At 42.9% G+C, this 16,175-nt stretch overlaps 3 protein-coding genes across 3 annotated transcripts; 2 read left to right on the top strand and 1 right to left on the bottom strand.

Annotated features, from left to right (window-relative positions):
- The first annotated feature begins 4 nt into the window (after positions 1-4).
- Positions 5-1,360, top strand: LOC119123339 (ubiquinol-cytochrome-c reductase complex assembly factor 2). Its single transcript, XM_037252359.1, has 4 exons — positions 5-180; positions 834-908; positions 1,042-1,108; positions 1,189-1,360. The coding sequence occupies exons 1-4, from the start codon at positions 43-45 to the stop codon at positions 1,296-1,298; spliced, it is 390 nt and encodes a 129-aa protein (XP_037108254.1). The 5' UTR covers positions 5-42; the 3' UTR covers positions 1,299-1,360.
- Positions 1,361-1,523: 163 nt separating this feature from the next.
- Positions 1,524-3,888, bottom strand: tspo (translocator protein). Its single transcript, XM_037252358.1, has 4 exons — positions 3,705-3,888; positions 2,572-2,745; positions 2,197-2,335; positions 1,524-2,132 (listed from the first exon to the last, which is right to left on the bottom strand). Exons 2-4 carry the CDS (start codon positions 2,742-2,744, stop codon positions 1,959-1,961), a joined length of 486 nt encoding a protein of 161 aa, XP_037108253.1. The 5' UTR covers position 2,745; positions 3,705-3,888; the 3' UTR covers positions 1,524-1,958.
- A 742-nt stretch (positions 3,889-4,630) lies between these two features.
- On the top strand, positions 4,631-14,718 carry frs3 (fibroblast growth factor receptor substrate 3). The gene is made up of 8 exons (XM_037252352.1): positions 4,631-4,989; positions 6,315-6,446; positions 6,537-6,625; positions 6,805-6,991; positions 7,265-7,426; positions 7,513-7,634; positions 7,699-9,112; positions 11,596-14,718. The coding sequence occupies exons 3-7, from the start codon at positions 6,560-6,562 to the stop codon at positions 8,989-8,991; spliced, it is 1,830 nt and encodes a 609-aa protein (XP_037108247.1). The 5' UTR covers positions 4,631-4,989; positions 6,315-6,446; positions 6,537-6,559; the 3' UTR covers positions 8,992-9,112; positions 11,596-14,718.
- Positions 14,719-16,175: the final 1,457 nt, after the last annotated feature.

The following is a 16,175-nucleotide window of genomic DNA, read 5'->3' as shown; positions in this document are numbered from 1 at the left end:
ATTTTGTATCGCGTCGTTATTCAATTGCGTATACCCGTGACGATGTCAGCCACTCGTTATCGTCGCTTTCTCAAGTTGTGCGAAGAATGGCCACGCGACGAGCGCAAGAAAGGTCGAGATTTGGGAACGTTTCTCCGGCAGCGAGTGGCAGCCGCGTTCCGCGAGGGCGAAAACACACGGGTAGGGCAACACCGGCGGCACAGCTCAGCTGCTACATATCATGAAGCTAAGCTAACTTGGGAACATTGCGCGGCTTAGTCGACCTTGCTCGCTCTTACATTCAATTAATTGTTGTGCTTTATTCACAACCAAGTTTATTAATTCGGTTGCAATATAGCCTACAACATATGTAATCCATTTACTTCATTAGTTGTATGGTTGTCCTTACTGAATTTAATATTTGCCTCATGAATTATATTTGCATCCCCTATTTTTTTAATTGACTATTGCAGGAAAAACCATTAACGAAGTAATTTAGTGTGTACGCCAATTATATTGTTTTTTTCCCCCTGATTTTTTTAAGGGTAAACACCGATTTACTGATATTATTGGTATATCTTCATTTTTTTATATTAGTACGTGTAAAAATGAAAATATTTCTGAAATTATTGTGGTCAAATTATTAAATAAATACTCCAATTCACATTCTTAATATTGATAGTTACACATGACAGTCTGTATAAACAGAACAAGAATTTTATTTATCAGGTATTTCTACTTTTGTAAAATTGCTCCTTTACTGTCTGGAATTTCTTTGGTTCCCTTTAAACAGAAAAGTATATTTTGTTTCCTGCAGATAAATTGTGGCTTCCTGTGTCTTTGTTTGTTTCCAGATCTCAGACACAGAGAAGTGTGATCAGATTTATGAAAGTCTGGCAAGAATTAATGCAAACACATACAAACAGCGCGTAAGTAAATATCAAGTTAAAAAAATACATTTTCACATCTTGTGTACTTTAAAGTTAGTGTCAAGTTTGCACCCGAGAGGTTGCCAACTAATCGACAAATATTCAAAGTCTTCGTTTATTTGTTTGCTCTCAGTTTCCTCGCGTGAAAGACACAAGCTTCACTGGAGTCACAGCAGAAGAGTGTAAATTAATGTTGTCAGGTAAGGAAACATTAGTTGTCATTGCTTTCTCACTCAAGGTGCTCCTGTTAACTTTTTTTTTTTTTTTTTTAATCATCCAGGTAGTGGGCAGGAATCAGATGATGAAAAAAAGAGTTTCTGGAAAACATTAACAGAGAGGTTTTCCTCCAAGTCACCAGAAGACGTTCCAGAGAAAGCACCTGAAAAATAACTTTTTATATACTTATTTTGTTTATATGTATGGAAATAAAGATTATTGCTATATTTGCTCAAGGTTATGTTTTACTTATATTTGAAGTCAAAATATGATTTTGTTACAAAACAATTGAAAGAAACCACACATTTCCCCACATGTCAGGAAATCTTATCATGGACCAATTAAACCACAATTGAACTTGAAGTTATATTTTGATGCAAACACTTTTAATCACCAAAAGAACATCATACATGCGGTGTTTATTGTTTGAATGTTCAATTTTGAACATGGCTACATCCCAGTTGTAACAAGGTATGCACTCGTGTAACCACAATATTTCAGTTAATCACTTCCTCCACCAAAATTGTTTTGGATTGACTTGCACAGGCTATCGATCACATTATTTAAATAAAAAAAATTGCATTTGAACAGACGCGTGTAGTTATGAGAGAACTGTAAAAAGGCTGCTGGTAAAAAAAAAAAAAATGAAGCAATCGCATCTTTCTGACCATGTCATCAACAAGCCAATCAATTTAGGCTCAGAAAAAAGCTTAGTGCAATATAATGAATTTCATAGACATTGATCATTTTTAAGGCCCCTTAACAGTGTGATCCACACAGAAAATGCTACAGCGGTTTGATCAAGGCTGATGTAAATGTCTTCTCCCTTTTCTTCTACTCTTCTTTTTTCTCAGGGTTGTCTCTCCATATGCGATAGCTGAGGGAGGTGGCCAGACACAACCAGGCCAGGTAGGGCGCCAGGAGCAAAGTGGCTGGCCGGCTGATGGGGTACCAGGACCACATGGTGGCGCCGACAGTCCCGGTTAGAAGCACAATCTCCATGAAGGCCTGACATCGGTCATACAAGGTTAGTCAATAATAATAATACAAATCACACGGGTGTTAAGCTTACCAATTTGAGCTTGTGTGCGCCAAAGAAGATGGGCGTCCAGGCCCAGTTGAGTGCCAGCTGCAATCCGTAAAGTCCCAGGGGCACGACCGCGTCATCAGTAAAACCTCCAAGTTCTTTCCAAACCAGATAGGAACCATACCTGTGGGCCAGGATTCCAGTTAAAACGATAAAACAACCACTGTTCTTGTATAACAACTCCTCGCACACAGGCCAGAGCCGAGATGGAAGGCAGCAAGGCACTGGCTTTATCTCAGTGGACTTCATTTCAACCAGCGCCCAGCAATGTTGCTTCTAATAAGCGATTTTGAGTGACTATCATTCTGTGGTTGAAATTGGGGGTTCCACTGTATAGAGTTGCGTGTGAGTGATCCTCACCCCATTCCTGTATAGAGACAGGTCCACACCACAGGGAACGCTGCATTCGGGGGCCGCCATGATGGTTTCTGCAGGGTGGTGTACCAGGTCTTCACCTGGTTGCGTGTGATGTAACCGCCATAGAGCCCTCCGAGGTGTGGCAGGGCGGTCAATCCAATCATGGGCAGCCACATTCTAAAAAAAAAAATATATATATATATATATATATATACATATGAAAATAATTATACTGATTTCCAATCCAAGTACCCTTATCCCATTTTGTGGACAAGAAGTCTTGAAGCGAATAAAGTACTCTGTGGTACAATCTAAGAAAACTACCCTGGATTTCTTTTCAAATCCTATGACACAATGGTGACGTAACTCTTTATTGCATTAACTATAATTGTTAGGTAACTCCAAACAATAATGCTCCATAGACGTTACCAGAGGCGTAGCCAAGCCGGGGCGAGCCGGGGCGGCGCCCCGGTTAGGACTCCCTGCGCCCCGGTTGGAGAAAAAAAAAATAAAAAAATCGAGCTTTTTCGATTCTTCATTTTCATGCCGTTTTTTTCTTTCGGTCTTGCGCGAATGTGCATGCGCTATTCTATGTGCGCGATGTTATCCATTCACCGTTTGCCTCCCGGACCCGGATGTTGTTTTAGCGATCAGCGAACGGCGTGGGTGATGTTCGATTTTTTTTTCCTGTGGGCGCGCGCCCCTACTGGAAAAATTCCTGGCTACGCCTCTGGACGTTACAGGTAAACGCTTAGTCAGTAACTCCATTTAAAAATATATATACTTTGCATAATAAGACACGAAATAATGCAAGCCGTAGTGCATTCCGTCATCTATAAGAGTAAAAATTAAAATAAACAATACGGTGTATGACCTCACGCCTTTTTAACTTTCATAATTTTATGATCAGCATGCATAATGCTGATACACCTGACAGGAATTGCACCTGTGCATTGTCCAATCCAGCCGCACGTAATTCACCACACCAATGCTAAATTAATCGAATAAAAGCGCTGCTCCATAATCGGCAAACTAATTGCGTTGCATAAATTGCATTCACTTCTTTCGTAAATATTCAGTGATGTAAGTCAAGGTTCATTTCGTAACAGGCAAAGTTTAAAGCAGAATTCGCTTACCTCTCGCTTGTGTTATTGATCTTTTGCAGTCTTGATGTTACGAGCGCAGCAGTTTTGTACGCGTCAGGCGGTTCTCAAACGATATTATGTCTTAAATGGGTAGGGCAGCCTTATCTCAACTGTCACCGAGTTACTCCCAAGCTAGCATGTTAACAAAGACGAACACTCAGGCCATTAAATTTCAACTCCTGGTGCTTCCGGTTTACGTTTTATCCATCCACCCAGATAGCAAAGATGAGTAAAATCATCAAGATAGTTCACCATTGATTAGTTCACCTGTTTTTTCTTCACCTTAGAATTCTTTAATACTGTGCATGTACGTATCTTGAAACTTACGTATCTTCAAAACCCTAACCCTACATTGAATCCCTAGTTTGAAACCCTAATCTCATTTTGAAACCCCAAATTTGAAACCCTACTTCAAAACCCGATCCCTAGATTGAAAAACCAACCTCAGTTTGAAGCCCTATACTTTGATACCCTAGCGCGAGTTTGAAACCTTATTTTAAAACCCAAGCCCTTGTTAGAAACCCTACTTCAAAAACCCTAATTCTAGTTCGAAACCTTAATTTGAAAGCCTATTAAAAACTCTAACCATAGTTTGAACCCCTAAAAAAATACATTACGTTGAGGTTATTCTATAACAGTATAACTCTATCAACTTTGTGCGTGATTTGTTCCACGGTATCACAACTTTTTTCCGCTCGTAACGGTTCGGAAAATGGATGGATAATATTATGATTCATTAAAATACAATTTTCTCGTAAAATCTTGAATGAAAAACAGGTTTCACTTGGTATACAAAGTTGGAGAAGCACTGCCTTAACATGTAAACGTTGCTTGCTTACACTTTGACAGATAAGAGGACTATTTCCAGTGCGAACAGCGGCTGGCTGCGTGGCCCCTCCTCCCGCCCCGCCGGTTGGGCACACCTTTCCCTACCTCCGCGGTCCTCCAGCCTTTTTACCTTCTTGACGGCTACCTCCACCTCGTTGTCTGCCTGCCTGTCAACTTTGACCCGCAGCTGCTCAGCAAATGTCACACAGCCAGCCAGAGGCCCGTGCTGCAGTAGTGGGGGGCGTCATAAGGGGGGAATGAGCTAGAGCGCGAGAGAGGGGGGTGAGAGAGGAAAAATAACAACATTATTACGGCTTCCACCGCATCTCGGCTCTACGTCCCCGCGGGCCGATCTCCACATCCCCGACCGGACGCCGCCGACACCTGCCGTGCCGCGTCCACGCGCTCTCGGCGTCGGAAAGAGCAAATCGACGGTGGCAGCAGACATGTGAGTAGCGGAGCGTCGTTTCTGCACTTGGGTGCTGCTAGGTGCTATTGTAGCCTCACACAGACGCTCATTGCGCCGTTTAGCGTCACGGGCGGCGTGCTTTGGGAGCTCGGTGGGGGCTAATGGAGCGAGCTGGCTGTGCTTCAAGTGCTCCCATGGATGATGCATGCAAGGATGGATGGAGGGGAAAAGCCCATTGAGGCTCAGGCTGGGTGACACGTCTGTAATGTAGGCTAGCGCGCAGAGTCGAGTGTGTGTGAGCGTGCGTGCGTGCGTGTGAGGATTCCAGCTCCAGTCAGATGTGGAGGCCCGGCCCGGAGCGCTCACACTGCGGCGGCGGGGGTGCATGTGTTCTGCTGGCCGGGCCGAGGAGCGCATACGGCGGGGCCAGGGGGAGTCTGCAGCGTGACCATTAGGGCAGATGTGACTGGGCTTGCTTTGCTTGATGTTGTGAGGTGCAGCATTATTGTATCAGCCGACTGCTCACATAGTGATACACAAGCTGTTATGCACATGCACTTTTGTATTTTCTGTAAGTGCACAGTGAAGATTTTGAGATTCGAAACGCCTACTTCCCGCTAAACTTGATGTCTCAACACGTTTGTAGTCATTTACTTTAGCCGCTGAGTCAAGAACTGAGTCAGCTCTTCTTAAGTGGAAAGACTAATGATGCTAAAAGAAATAACAAATGCCAAATTTGTCACATCCTGTTCCGTTCCAAGTAAGCCATATATGGGATCATTTACTGTCACACTAACTTGGATTTGGGCTTTCATATTTCGACCCCAGTAAGCTACACTTGATTTATTTTCACTTTAATGACAACATTGTCCTGCTAACAACACTGGATGGGAATGCCATTGGGTTTCCCCCCTATTATTCTGTGTTTCAGTGAATTTGTCCCAATAATTGGGTCCAAAACGAGTCAGACGATCTCAAATATTTAATATTAATTAAAAGAAATCTTCATGATTGTGGGGAAATATAAAGATTCCTGATTTACGACTTGGGGAATCAATGAAGAAGTAACCGGACTGAGGAACAAGGAAGAGAGTGTAATTAAAAACAAACATGTCTTTCCCAGGTTGCTAGAATACCAGCCGTGAACTGAATTTGAGAACTCAATTGACTATATTGACTATAAAGTCCTCTTCTGCTGTCCCCAAGATTTTTTGCAAAGTCCATTTTCGCAAAAAGTAGTTCAGAAAGTAGTCCAGAAACTACTACCTTCCATGTTGCGTCTCATGTTTCTTGGTTTGAGTTAATGCTATAGAAGATGGCTGAACATTTTGGTAGCAAGGGTCAGTGATTCTTTGTGCTTTCAGGGACAAGAACATGATGCTTCTCATGAAGATGTCCGCCATCCAGCTAAGCAAGTGGCTTGTAACAAAGATGAAGCCCAGCAGAAGATCCTGGGACTGAAGCACGCGTCACTTCACACCGATGGCCTGGGCTGAGTAAGATGAGCGTGTTGGATGAAAATTTTGTCTCACACACACACACACACACGGTTATGTCACTAATGTTGCACGGGTCACATGTGGCAGGTTTCAGCTGGCCCGCTGAAGCCATGGGGAGCTGTTGGAGCTGTCTGTACAGGGACCCCAGCCGAGACAACCATCTCACCAAGTTTAAGGTTCGTGCACTACACTAAATCAAACAATCAAATGAAATCTCACATGATTCATATTTTTGTGCTCAGGCAAAAGCAATGTCTAATGTAGAAATATGTGCCAAAACTACTACGGCGAAATGAGCTTCATTTTGTTTGCTTTGCTGCCATCTTGTGGCCGGTATATTATACGCAATTCCCAGGTCATCAACGTGGACGATGAAGGCAACGAGCTGGGCTCTGGTGTCATGGAGCTCACCCAGACGGAGCTCATTCTTCACACGCGTAAGAGGGACGCCATCAGGTGGCCGTACCTCTGCCTGCGCCGCTACGGCTACGACTCCAACCTGTTTTCTTTTGAGAGCGGGCGTCGTTGCCAGACTGGACAGGGTGAGTGAAGCTCATTGTTTTCTTTTTCAACGGTTATTTCTATCCACGCTTTAATTTCCATTCCAATTTGAATGAAGCGGGTGACGAACATAACAATCCAATGACGCCACACAATCATTCGGTATTCAAATTCGTTGCCAACACTTCCAATAATCGATTGTTCTTATTTTTATCAATTCATTGTTCCACCCTTTAGCTGCATGTTTTTTTTCATGAAGTGGCGGAACAAAATCAGCCTGTGTAATTGTGCTGTTGTTGTGTTCTCCTGATTAGGAATATTTGCCTTCAAGTGCTCTCGGGCTGAGGAGATCTTCAACCTGCTCCAGGAGCTGATGCAATGCAACAGCATCAACGTGGTGGAGGAGTCCATGATGATGTCTGGCAGCGGCCACACGCCAGAGATGGAGATGTCTCGTGCACCACAGACGCCCAACAGTCAGTCACACGGCCAGCACAAACACACACACACATAGACACACACACTGCTAGTGTAAGGTGGCTTTAAAAAAATTTGCTTTCAGCTCCCGGTTTCCCTGTGCCGGCTTTTCCCAATGGATACCCTGGTTATCCAATCAGAGGGGATTCCTCCCAGCCTTCCCTTGCTGAGGATCATGGACACAATCTGATGGCTTTGGAAGACCAGGTTAGATGTCAGGTCTGGGCTCTGTGATCTGTTGTGACTTCAACGTGGCTTTGTTTCTCACCAGACCCACACTTATGTGAACACTGTTAGCATGGAAGGGGATCTGGCCATGCGTCACTGTGTGCACTCCCTACCCGAGGTGCGGCCCAGCACTTTCACCGAAACGACGCGCGTCGGGGGCCAAGGGAACGCACAGTCCAACCTACGGTGCTGTCCCCTCGAGGAGCATCAAGATCCACAGGTGTTCATGCAGCCATCGTCGCAGGAGGTCAAGTTCATGCTGGGCCCCACTCCAGCTCAGCGTCATCTACTGCAAAGGGAACGAGAGCGGGAGAGGGAGCGGCTCGCTCACGGCCCCCGCAGCCTTCAGCCAGTAGAGGGCGCAACAGGCTCAGAGACGGACGGAGACGAGCCTTCGATGCACATGTGCAACTCCCTCTCCTATCACCATTTCCATCACCATCCGCACCGGCACCCGTGCCACGAGCACCCTGACAGTTGCCGGGGCGCCGAGCTCACCTACGAGAACATCAACGGCCTGAGGAGCGGGCGGAAGCAGCGGCTGAGTCCCAGCAGCGTGTCCCAGTCGGTCGGTTCGAGCAGCAGCAGCAGCACCGGAGACAGCCACTCCCACAGCCTCCTCCACCCGCACGGCCCATCTTCGCTTCCCCCGCAGGGCTACGGGTGCGAGAGAGCCACGGGCGGAGGTCACCGCCGGACGGCCCTGCTCAACTACGAGAACCTGCCCTCGCTTCCACCAGTGTGGGAGTACAGCGCCCTGCAGCGCGACGACGAGCAAGAAGACGACGACGAGGAGGCGGACGAGGAGGAATACGAAGAGGAGGAGGAAGACTTTGATGAGTACGAGTTTTCGGAAGAGCCCGAGACGAACAACGGGTACCACCCGGACGGGCGGGGCATCCACAGAGATGCCCTGCAGAACTATGTCAACACAGAACAGGTGCAGCCGCCCAGAATGCGACACAGCTGCCCCCCGCATCCACGACCATGTCAGCCCGACAGAGGAGGGCGCATATTTAACTTTGACTTCCGCAGGCGCTCGAGGTCAGGGGTCGGAGTCTGCGAGCACGGGCACATGCCTCCGTCGCGGCAGCTGAACTACATCCAGGTGGACCTTGAGGGAGAAAGTCCCTGCCAAGCTCTCGGCGCCGGCGGGGGGCCGCACCAGCGCCTGCCGCCCCAAAAGTGCGGCCCACCGGCACCCCGCCGCAGCGAATGCTACGCGGTCATCGACCTGAAGAAGACGGCGGCCATGTCCAACCTGCAAAAAGCTCTGCCCAGGGATGATGGCACTTCCAGAAAGACCCGTCACAACAGCACAGACCTGCCTCTGTAAACCACGTGGATCGTGAGCAGCAGACAAGACGACAGATGAAAGGCTCATCCTCATTTTAGCACACTGGATTCGTCACTGTCATCCGGCCATTTCCACTGCGGAGCTGACTAAGACAGTACAGGTACCAGATTAGCAACCCTACTGTATCTGTGTGTATGAAAGGGAACCTCTTGCCATTTTATGCTGTTATTTATTCACCGTGTCGTGACGCTCTCTCCGAAATTGCCACTCTCGAGTGCAAATACCGTTTGCTTGGTTTCGAAACGACCGAGCGTATTGGCAATATGCTGAGCAAGGAGAACGGAGGGAGGCGTCGGCGTGAAGTGGGAGCAGCCATTTCCTTTGTGTAACTTAATTATGACTCCCTCTCACCATTTCCCCTCTATTGTTGCGTTCAAGTACTTCCCCATCTAGCACATCCACGTGACAGCTACTCACTTCCTCATAAGAGGCCAGACACATACTGAGGTGTAGCCTCCTGTTTATTTTTCCAAGAACTTTCTGGCCTTTGTCCGTACCTCGCGGCCGGTGGAAACAGGTTATTTATTCGTATATGCCAGTAGAGCAGTTTGCACACAATCCTATGGAATTGTATTCTTCAGGTTTTAGGGAGAGTTTTCACAATCACCCATAAGAAAAGAAAAGAAGAAAAAAAAAGAACCAATTGAGGTTGAGAGGTTGTTTTTGGAGAATCCAACTAAGATGAAGGGACAAGTAGCACAAAGTGAATCCGCTGAGCCTCGTCCCTCTCCCAAGTAGCATATCACCCTTCATCGCACCTCCATCCACAACACACCATAATGCACTTTTGACAAGTCAAGTGAGGATGCTCATGATTTCAACATCCACTCCAGCTGAGCCACAGCTTTCTCATTTAAGGAAAAAAAGGGGCCACATAACTGTACTTTATAGCCAGCATTTGCACTTCGACAAATTCACAGTGGCATTAATCGTATTCGCCTCGCCTAAAATGTGATGATTTGAAATTCTGCCCAGCATTAGGTACGAACGGTTTGCGTCAAAAGGTAACCAAAGCTACCTTTTTGTATTGCTCATCACTGTTATCCACGGATTAGTCTGATATTTATTTATTGATTGGTTTATCTATTTATTAGTCCTCTCGACTAATTAAGTGTATTACTATTATGTTCTGTGTGACAACCAGCATTTTTTTGGGTAATCCAGTTAATCTGGAGACCAAAGTTTTACTCGTCTATGTTAAGAGAAGAGACTTTATTTTAAGTGCCAATATGCCAATATATATATATTAGGAAAAAACAAGGTGCCAATTGTAGAAAACGAGTAGGGCTCTAGAAATGATAAGAAAAATAAGGGGGAGTAAAAAAAAAAAAAAAAAGTGCACACTTCACCTCATCCATCCATCAGCCGCCATATTGGAGTGATGTATGGAAATGTTTGCTGCTACGTGTACATAGAGATTGCATTACAAACAGACAATAGCCCATGTGAGTGACTGTCCTTGTCTTTAGGACAACCTGCTGTGTGTGTGCGCGCGTGTGTGTTTGTGCAATTTTGTTTTTGGCCATCTATTGTAAGGTATGCTAAGTAGCATTATCATGTTCTTATGTCTGAAGAGTGTAAGTTTAGTGACGGTATTTTACCCTCCTTTTTTTGGCCAAAACTTAATTATTATTAACTTGATGATTTTACTAACAACTTAGGTCATCAGAGGCAAGACTCACTGGTGGGGAAATTCGAGACAACACATGCCTTTGCGTTTCAAATTCATCAACCCTCAAATGCTTGTTTGCTTTTTGCTTTCAACCATTTTTTTTGCGTCTCATTGGTTATTTGTTATTTCCAATCATGATAAATTCACTATGTTGTACTTCAGATTCACCTTTTTTTTATGTCTATTAATTAATTCACTAATTAATTACCGTTTTTTTCCATTTATAATGCGCAAAATGTAACTAATTTATTGTCCTAAAGTCTGGGGTGCGCATTATACATGGGTACAATTTTTTTTTTGTTATTATTTTTTTTCTACGCTATTGAGTTTGCTAGCGCATGCGCAGTGATACTGACCGGCAGAATAACATCCGGTTGTTCCCAAAGATGATCTTTTTTCTGAAATCCTTTTACGTTTACGGACTTAAGTAGGAGTCAAAATTTGGGTGCGTATTATACATGGGTACAGGCTTTTTTCCAGCATCAACATGCCATTTTTAGGGTGCGTATTATACATGGGGGCGCATTATACATGGAAAAAACGGTAATAAGTTCCTGATTTATTTATTTATATATTTATTTATTTATATTCAGTACCTTCGGCCCTCCATACACATTGGGCAGTCCTGTTAAATCTTCTATCCAGTGAGTGAGGTAAATATTGTCCTATCAGTCAGAGCCTACTTTCTAAAGTAACATTTACGGTCGTAGAGTGTCGGTATACTCACATAATCAGCTGAATGAATTTTTTTTTTTTATACATTCATTCCGCTGTAAATGCTGTTGAAATATGCTAATCATAGTTTTCAAGTGAGCATGCAAGGCTGTTTTTGCCTCCGGCTAAGCCACGCCCCACATATGACGTCACATTGTTTACAAACTCTAAAAGGGTCTTATCTTGTTTCGTCATAGTAGACCAATGTGTGAAGAGTGAAGTAGCAGTCTACAGCATATTGAGCTCCATGACATCTACCTACTTGACTGTTGTGTCAATCTTCAGTCCATTGTGTTGATGTTCACATTTCAGCCTTGATATTATTTTTCATGATTGTATGATGTGCTTAAATTGTCATTTCAGTGCCATAAACTTGGTCAGGGTTTCCAGCATTTATGGTCAGAAGTCTGTTTTTAGTTATTTATTGGTCAGTGCAGTTGTGCCTTGAGAGGGGTGTTTAACTCATCCATGACTTCATCAATCTTTTTTTTTCGTAAGAAAACTAGCACCAGTCAGGGGACATTGTGGTGTTCCTTCTGGTGAGCGCTTCTTGGCCACCTGGGGGCAGTATAACAATACGTATAATACGGACCTAGCCATACATGGACCGGTCAAATTTCCTAAGAAGGCCACTGTAATATTGTAATTTGTGTCATTCTTCGTAGAGGATAAAGAATATGTGTTTGTGAGTACTGTTATCTCTTCCCTAAATGTGCTACATTTTTGCCAAATGTCTATTGCTTAAAGGGTTATAACTTCTAACACCACGACGCCAATGCTTTTCTAATATCCTGTTGACATTTTGCATTATTTGTTCGCCATAAACTAAAGGGACTTATCGAAAGCTATATGTGCATGTTTTAAATGCACATTTCATTCTCTTTCATATTTAGTTTGATAGTAAACCTCAACTGAGAGGAGCAATAAACAGACAAAAGCTGCTTTTTTGACAAATTTGGCACTTTTGCTAACTGCTGCTTGTTGTGAAGTGAGTCGAGTTAATTTTTCCTCGCAAGTCAAAACAAAACCATCTCAAGGCATCGCTGTAAATGCTGACGTTATGCCACTGCATATTATACTCCTGCAAGTTTGGCTTTTGAGCTGAAAATGTTTGTGGAAACCCTGCACTGAGTCCCCATTGCCTAAAAATTCATCTTTGGCCTTGAGTGATATCACGAGATGGTTCTCAAAAGGTTATTCATGACGTCACCGTGTACATAACCTCATCACCACCCATGTAGCTACATCTAATATCCAGTGACCATATGAATTAGTAGTTGAGGCGCATTCACGTGATCTTACCAAGTGGCTCTCGATGACAGCTGACGCCGTCAAAGCGTGTCACTTCTCAGTCTCGGGTGTTTATGCCTCAGGCATCCGACACCCCGGAGGCCCCGCGGTCACAATAGCTTCTGCCTGTGTTATCTGAAGGGCAAGATAACAACTCTCCTCGCAAAGTTCCTCAAACTCAATTTATCAAGCGGGTTGTTAAACCAAAAGGGCTTGCTCTGTTTACCGTTAAAACATGAAATTGTATTATCTAGAAGTCCATTTCAAGAGTTTTCTCACTGTGCCTTTCATATGGACGCCGGGGCAAACACATTGATGGGGTCAGCCTGTTGTCAGAAAAAAAAAAAAGGTAACGGTTTGACATTTGGGGATTTACTCATTTATAATTCCACCCTCATGCCTGTATTGTTGATTTTGAAAGCTGATTCATTGAGTGGCACGGAGACTGAACGTGCATCTCTGCACCGTATAGGCTCATCTGATCCTACTCTGGTTGTCTTGTGTAAGTGTAAACAAGAAAAGATAAACACAAAGGATACGCTTGGTTTATTGAATCACAGTTTGCTAACAATGTGCGTAGACTTCCAGTAGTCGCTTTTCCCAACACATAAGTCTATTTTTTCTACTCTATTTTTCATGGCTGTTCGAATCCGTGTCTTGGCTTAATAATTCATCAACTATTATTTGGTTAAGAAGATAACATTTTACATGAACATTAGCTTGCCAACAACCAATTGTGAGCTAAACTGACTTGATGATTTAAATCTAAAAACGTTTTAATAAACAAATGGTCATTAGTGTTTCCCAACCTTTGAGTTAAGGCATAAAAATCTTTACATTACAAAAATTGCTTGTTGAACAACGGTACGTTATTTCTAGCAAATGAATAATTTTCAGGACAAATTAGCATACCGTAGCATTAAAGTCATTATATCAACCTGATTCCGTATCAGATCAACTTATGGGGAATGTGGCAACTACTTTTGGCATTGATTTGCCTTTTTGTTATTTTCGTTTGTTTGCAAGCACCTTTTCTATGTTGAAATGGGAAGTCAGAAAGAGAAGCAGACAAAAAGTGACACGTCATCCTCATCAGGGCAATTGAATCATTTGGACCATTTCGTGTCATACTCGCTAAACACAAAAACCTCATGGTCATGCTACAAAATAAATACCATATATATACTATATCGATATTCTGTACGTGCTCTTTTGTTTGTTTGTTTTTAAATACAAGACTATCATTGCCACCGAGGGGAGGCGGGTGCACTGTCCATGTACGGTTCAGAACTGCACACATTTGTGTGTGCGTGAGTCCGCCTACATGATGTCTACATTGGCCTGCTTTTCCAACTATGGGGTTACTTCCCCTTTGAAAGAGTGCCAAATATGCTTGAGCATGTAAAACGTGGGAACCAAAAGAGTATGGATGACCCCAAGAGCCCAAATTCAATCATTAAATAATATATATTTAATATATATTTAATCAATAAAGTGTCATGAATTCATTTAATTTAGTAAATAAATAACACTGAAATATGTCAGCATATTTTGGATGGATTTATTGATTTAATTTTGGCTCTTTTAGTCCTCCATAGGAGAGGGCCTCATGAAGCAAATCATTGCGATGCACTAAGGAAAAGGTTCTTTATTTTGTCTCAGTTTGCAAATTAAAAAAAAAAGAAAAAAGAAAAGAAAAATATTTCTTCAAGTGTTTGTTTTATGTGTCTGTGTGCATCCATGGATGACGGTCTGAAATAGCCATTAGAAGCCCCTTTGCTTCATTTGTTGGACTGTCAAAATGGACATTAGGGTGATTTTTGCCCTCGTTAATCATTCCGCACGCAGATGACTTTTACTTGTCTGCTGTCCTCTTAATTGATCATCTCAGAACATAGTGAGCCTGATACTTGGGGACTACTATCATTTATAGCGTGTGGATTTGTCCGAGATGTACAAGTCAATGTAATTCCAATATTAAAATGATGCCATGAAAATATCTTATTGTGCATTAAACAGTGTCAACTTTGCTTTCCATACTTTTTCTGTGCATCTGTAATGTCTGGTTCTCGGGGCGAACCACCACAATAATTTTAGATCTGAAATGCAACCAAACAAGTTTGAGAATTATTGTCTGGTAAGTTGATGTTTATACAATATACAATCCCACCAGATCACAGTTGGACATGAATTGCTTCACTTGCTTTTGTCTATTTATTGTTTTCAGAGGAAACATCGAGGACGGCCTACCAAACAGACTCGTTTCAACGTATGCTTATGGATAATCAGCCATCCTTTGGTCCAGAGGTGTCAAACTCATTTTTGTCGAGGGCCGCATCATAGTCATAGTTTCCTTCGGAGGGCCATTACTACCGTCAACAAACTGATGAGTAACTAAGTTTGAAACTGGAGACTAGTAAGAATAGTTAAAATACTTTTAAAAGATCAATGGTAACAAAAATTGCTAGTAATATCTGTATTTTTTTAAAAGTGAAGACAATTTGTAACTGTCGTATTGGTAGATGAAGTTGATGCACAATTTGTCGTCGAGGGCCACATTAAATGATTTGGCGGACCGTATCTGGCCCCCGGGCTTTGACTTTGACACCTATGCTTTAGTCTAACAGATGAAATACTGTAAGTTGCTCCGTGTGATTTTGTGCCGGGAGCAGGGAAATAATGGTGCCTCTGTGAAAGAAGCACCTCTTAAAGCAAAATAACCAATAACAACCAAAGTGTATATTCTCTAAGTGGCTGAAGGCACCGAATTTTAAACGGAACATTCTCTCTCAGCATGCACTTAGAGTTTGCCTGTAACTTTACCTCATGTACTGAGACAGCATGGTCTTCGTAGGTTTCAGGGATTTATATGCCCGGAATATATTTGCTTATACATGTGCTTTGTTTTATGGTCCCAGGAATGGATGACCTCAAAAAGGAATGTTTTCTGTTAAGTGATGACTTCATTTTTTTCTTTTCAATCCTCTTCATTGTAATATGAAGGTCAGAATGAGTCAAGCAAGAGTCACTAAAAAAACAACAATTATCTGTTCGATGATACAGTCAGCGAAAAACACATTATTAAGTTGCTGTATTGCAGAAAATGTTGAACTAATTGAACTCTTTATAATCCTCCCTTAGCATTTAAACCAAAAACGTACAGTGGTACCCTGACTTGGAATTGAAGAGAGATCCTGAGAAATAATGACGGGAGAGTAAGAAACAATGCAAAGTTAACAAAAGTTGTGCTCGACTGGTAAGTATATACAACCGCTTTGATTTTCAATCGTCCTTACATTCTTAGAAATAAAACTTCAATCCAGTTACTTTTAGTATTATACATACATACTCCATTATAAATAATCCATGCTACAGATGTAACAACCATGGCTAACATTGTCTTGTTTGCCGTGCTAATGCTAGTTTAGTATTGCTAGTGCTGCTATTTTGTTAAAGCTGAATATTGTCACTTTACTGATATGAATGC

The sequence above is a fragment of the Syngnathus acus genome, chromosome 5 (assembly GCF_901709675.1).
Source record: "Syngnathus acus chromosome 5, fSynAcu1.2, whole genome shotgun sequence".
NCBI lineage: Eukaryota > Metazoa > Chordata > Actinopteri > Syngnathiformes > Syngnathidae > Syngnathus > Syngnathus acus.
The sequence above is the reverse complement of the archived record's forward strand: the minus strand, read 5'-3'. Positions and strand labels throughout refer to the sequence as shown.

Coding starts and splice junctions, on each gene's coding strand:
- LOC119123339 (XM_037252359.1), top strand. CDS start 43: ATGTCAGCCACTCGTTATCGTCGCTTTCTCAAGTTGTGCGAAGAATGG. Junction 181..833: donor GCGAGGGCGAAAACACACGG/GTAGGGCAACAC, acceptor GTTTGTTTCCAG/ATCTCAGACACAGAGAAGTG. Junction 1,109..1,188: donor GTGTAAATTAATGTTGTCAG/GTAAGGAAACAT, acceptor TTAATCATCCAG/GTAGTGGGCAGGAATCAGAT.
- tspo (XM_037252358.1), bottom strand. CDS start 2,744: ATGTGGCTGCCCATGATTGGATTGACCGCCCTGCCACACCTCGGAGGG. Junction 2,336..2,571: donor TGTCTCTATACAGGAATGGG/GTGAGGATCACT, acceptor CCTGGCCCACAG/GTATGGTTCCTATCTGGTTT. Junction 2,133..2,196: donor GCGCACACAAGCTCAAATTG/GTAAGCTTAACA, acceptor GACCGATGTCAG/GCCTTCATGGAGATTGTGCT.
- frs3 (XM_037252352.1), top strand. CDS start 6,560: ATGGGGAGCTGTTGGAGCTGTCTGTACAGGGACCCCAGCCGAGACAAC. Junction 6,626..6,804: donor ACCATCTCACCAAGTTTAAG/GTTCGTGCACTA, acceptor CGCAATTCCCAG/GTCATCAACGTGGACGATGA. Junction 7,635..7,698: donor TGATGGCTTTGGAAGACCAG/GTTAGATGTCAG, acceptor GTTTCTCACCAG/ACCCACACTTATGTGAACAC.